Source organism: Dinoponera quadriceps, unplaced genomic scaffold (genome assembly GCF_001313825.1).
Source record: "Dinoponera quadriceps isolate SergipeBrazil2010 unplaced genomic scaffold, ASM131382v1 scaffold7523, whole genome shotgun sequence".
Lineage (NCBI taxonomy): Eukaryota > Metazoa > Arthropoda > Insecta > Hymenoptera > Formicidae > Dinoponera > Dinoponera quadriceps.
The window spans coordinates 3271-7840 of NW_014561381.1; the positions used below are offsets into that span (position 1 = coordinate 3271).

General features: G+C 37.6%; 1 protein-coding gene across 1 annotated transcript; it reads left to right on the forward strand.

Annotated features, from left to right (window-relative positions):
- The first annotated feature begins 3669 nt into the window (after positions 1-3669).
- On the forward strand, positions 3670-4096 carry LOC106750978. Its single transcript, XM_014631699.1, has 2 exons — positions 3670-3902; positions 3970-4096. The coding sequence occupies exons 1-2, from the start codon at positions 3670-3672 to the stop codon at positions 4094-4096; spliced, it is 360 nt and encodes a 119-aa protein (XP_014487185.1).
- Positions 4097-4570: the final 474 nt, after the last annotated feature.

Below are 4570 nucleotides of genomic sequence, written 5' to 3' on the forward strand. Positions count from 1 at the left end.
CCCCCCCCGTGAAACATGTCGGTGGAAGACCGTTACTATAAACTCAATCGTATTCTACTCAAGTCGCTCGGCCTCTGGCCCTATCAGGACTCGAAGTGGGCACGCATCCAAGCTACAATGATGATGATAATGTATCTGTCCAAGATATTCGTTCAGGTATCACGTGTTCTTGTATCCGTTTCTCGACAAATTTGCGAGAAATCCTACTCGGTGTGCGCGTCGTTGTCGGCCTAATTATCGTTTTCAGTTGGCGGTATTCATTACGCACGAGTGCACAATGGACGTGTTGGTTGAAGTGTTCTCCTTCGTTTTCCCGACTATTTTCATAATATACATGTACCTCCTGTATTATCTCAAGTCCGGCGCGGTAAGTTGACGTACGAATCCTCTTGCCTTGCTCGTTCGGACATGTTCACGAGGATCATTTATTCGATGCAGATGAAGGAAATCGCGGACAGCATGTATTACGATTGGAAGTCTTTCAAAAACAAAGTGGAACTCGACATTATGAACGATTATGCCAACTCGGCGAAACAGTTTTCGGAAGTATTTCTACGTAAGCAACTGCGTAATCGACTGCGGACTAATTCGCACGTTCGTGTCACACTTATAGCATCCACATCTATCGCTAGCAATTATATAGAAAGTTGATACTTAGCGTAACTGTTGTAGTAATTAGATTTCATGGTTTACATTTATTCAATACTTTGTTGCATGCAAGCACATACATATAAGTGCGTATTTCCGGTATCCGTGACTGTTCACTGATGCATTGCTTAACGAACCGGTTTTAATGTCGCATTCAGTTGTATATTACATTTTTCTATTTCGTTTACACTTTGCGGTCGGCGACCCACTCGAGGAAGCTTGACTAATGTGTTTGTATTTCTCGAAGGCATAATAAGAAAATAACCGCGCTTATTTATTTGGTTCATTTTTTCTTATACAAATGTTGATATCTAAAAAACTATTGAATCTAGCGTATTCAAAAAACATTTATCGTGAAGTTCACTTTTTTCTTTATTTTTATTGAACACCATAAAAGTTAATTTTTCTGTGAAAGTTTTAGTTTTTGAAATCATAAAAATCATGGTCTATTTTAAACTGGAAAAAAGTCCAACATGGATATAATCGATATTTTAAGCGCATAAGTTATATCAAGAGGATTAATAAAAGAATTAAAAACATACTTCTCTTCTCGTTTACATATGCTCGCAAACATTGTTTTTTTTCAACGCGGACATAAATTAATATTCTCATCGTCTGATGATTCTGACCAGATTCGTCTCCTGACACGTCGATGAAATATCGGTAATACATCTATGACTAAGAGGGTGGATCAAATATAAACAAGCTTTTTGCAAAAAAAAACATATTTTTTTCAATATAAATTATAATTTACATTTTTCTTATTTTTCTAAATAGTCCCCCATCTTATCTGTATACACTTCCTCAAACGGTGTGGAAATTTTTTAATCCCGGTATCATAAAAAGTTCGCGGACATGTTTCAAACTAATTGCACACGAAATGATGCTCGTTTCCCCTCCTCGTTCGTTATGAATCGCTGTCCACCAAGGGCTTTCTTGAGTGGACCAAACATATTGTAGTCGCATGGTGACAGGTCTGGGCTATAGGGTGGATGTTCTAGGACAGCCCAGTGCATATCGGCTAATTTTTGTTGTGTTCCTGCTGCAGAATGGGAACTGGCGTTGTAATGGAGAAGCAACACATTTCTAATCGGAATGTCGCGCCTTTTTGACCGATTAGGCAGCTCGAATTGAAAGTCAAATGACGTTTCTGGGAGATTTAGAAAACAGTTAAGTGCCGATCGCCTTCGATTTGTTCTCGAACAGTCTCGGTATTCTGCGCTGTGATGCTAGTGCGGAGACTGCGCGAGAGAGCAATATTTTCAACACGCTCCCGTCCTTTCTTAACCCTTTGAGCGCTGCGTTGTCCGACGTTAAGCGTGCGCCGTGGACTGCCCAATCTTTACGAAGAAACACATCGTGGACTGCGTATTTTTTACGAAAGAGCGCAAGTTTGAGCACACTGAATTTTCATTGCAAAATATATTGATTGTAACTAAAATAAATTATGTAGTGAACTCAAAAGCCTTAATGAACATTTATTTCATTAAGCAATAATAACATGAACAATATAAAAGTTTTAAATTGAATAGTTATGTGAGAACGCATTTATGCGTTCATAGCCTAAATTGAATGGTTGTGTGAGAACGCATATATGCGTTCATAGCCTAAATTGAATGGTGTGTGAGAACGCATATATACATTCATAGCGCTCAAAGGGTTAAATTTGTTACAACACTGCTTCACCCGAGCCCATGAAAGGGTTCTTTTTCCGAACTGTGAGTGTAAATGGCACCAAATTTCAGCAGCATTTACATTTTCGTTGACGCGAAACTTAATAATAACACGTTATGTAACTGCGAAGTGTACCTCTTTCTTGCTCATAGTGATTACTGCTGAGAGTATGAAGCACGTGGCGCGCCAACGTTATTACTGTCTTCCACATGACCCCCCTCCACTGTCCAAAACGTTGCAGACCCCTCATGCCGCCGAAAGGCGCGCAATTTAAAAAGGCTCGTTTATATTTGATCCCCCCTCGTATATAATATGAAACAAAATAATATAAAATTGGGCATAATACAAAACCAACGAGTAAATAAATAAACAAATAAAACTAAAGAACACATGTACGATTGATAAACCAATGACTGATTGTAAACAAATAAATGTAAAGAACACGTTTACGATTGATAAACCAATGACTAATTATAAGAGGATTTATTTTCTATTGAATTTGATTTATTTCCTTTTGAATTCCTTATCTGAAGAGAAATCTGTGTTAGATTACATTTTTTTTGCTTTTCCTCAGCTCGCAATAGCGTTTACACTGCTAAGATCTGTCGATCGACTAGAATCGAAAGACTAACTCAGAAAGAACAATCTTAACACTTGGAGCGATCGTTACTTGTTTCGACATAGCTACGAATCGCTATTTATCTTTTTCGCATGTTGCCAATTGCTTAAAACTGCCTATGTTTTGATTTATTTATAAAACCAATATTGTTACATCGCGACGACGCAGTGTCATCAACGGACCGCACCGTCGAAACGACAGCGACGGCATCATGCCGTCGACGGACCGCAAAGTGTTTATTGACTTAACGGGAGAAAATACGCGCTCCTGAGCACGGTATTGAATTGTTTTCTTTTCAAACGTTATTTTAACCCTATCTTGGCTACGAAAATGTCAACGTCGCAACGCGAATGTTTTAATCTCACGCGATGTAACTGCGCACCGATTGCGTGTACTATTATTAACCCTTTGCACTCCAGCCTAGTAATGCATAGAGGCTATTAGTTCGAAGTACATACCTATGATGTAGAAGAAAAATAGAGTCGTTTCAATACAACAAAATTTTTATTTCTTAGCTATTTTATAACAAAACATATTCTAACTTATATTATAAAAGAAAAACATAAATTTTAGGACTTAAAATTTCTTAAAGTGCCGAGGCAGCAAAACAACCATGTCGCCGCTACGGCGACAGCGGAGTGCAAAGGGTTAACCGAGCAAATATATATCAAAGCATTGATCCATCTTGACATTTCTCAGTTTTTGCCTGCATTGGCATAATAATGACCATGACGTGTCACCTTGTACCGATAATTCTCGACATTGTTTCACCTTTGAACGTGAGCCGGTCTGAAGATCTACACCTTCTAGTGGAGTACTTTGTCGATCAGTCCAAGTACTGTTACGTATTAATATTACATCTGACGATTTCCATCTGCTTAGGAATGACGACAGTGATAAGTATCGGAGTAACGCTGTACGGTTACGCTTTACACGCTTGCGCGTTGTTTAAAGTAGCCAAGTGAGAATTCGAAGTAATCAGATCGGAAACAATCAAGTAATATGCAATACCGATGTCGCATTTGCAGTTACCGGATGGAGATCACGATGGGCAAGGACGTATTAAGAATCCCTAACCAGGAAAGGGAGCACGTGATTCATGGCAGGCTAGTTTGCGCAGTTGACGTGCACCGGAGAGCTCTTCTGTTCGTATAATCTAAATCATCACTTTTGAACTATCTTATGCCGAATCTTCATGAAGAATATTTCATTATTATGATGTCAAAATATCTCTTTTGTATTAAACATTTTATAGTATTCAAAAGGAAGCTTTAAGTTAAAAGTGTTTTTTTTTAATTAATTGTTGGTTACTAATATAAAATGATATTTTATATATATATNAAAAATGAAGTTGACCTTAAAAATATAATCAAGGGTAATTCAAGGTTATAATATTATATCCTACTCTCTAACTTTCCAACGTTTTGTCTGAAAAATTATTTTGTAAAAGACTTGTGGAAAAAAGACTTATTTTATTGGAGATATTAAAATAACTCACATAGTATCACATAGTATCACATGGTATACGAGGGCGGTCCGATAAATACTTAGCCTATAAAAGAAAAACGAAAATTTTGGAAAAGTGGCGATTTATTTCTCAACATAGTCTCCTTTTAGCTCGATACACTT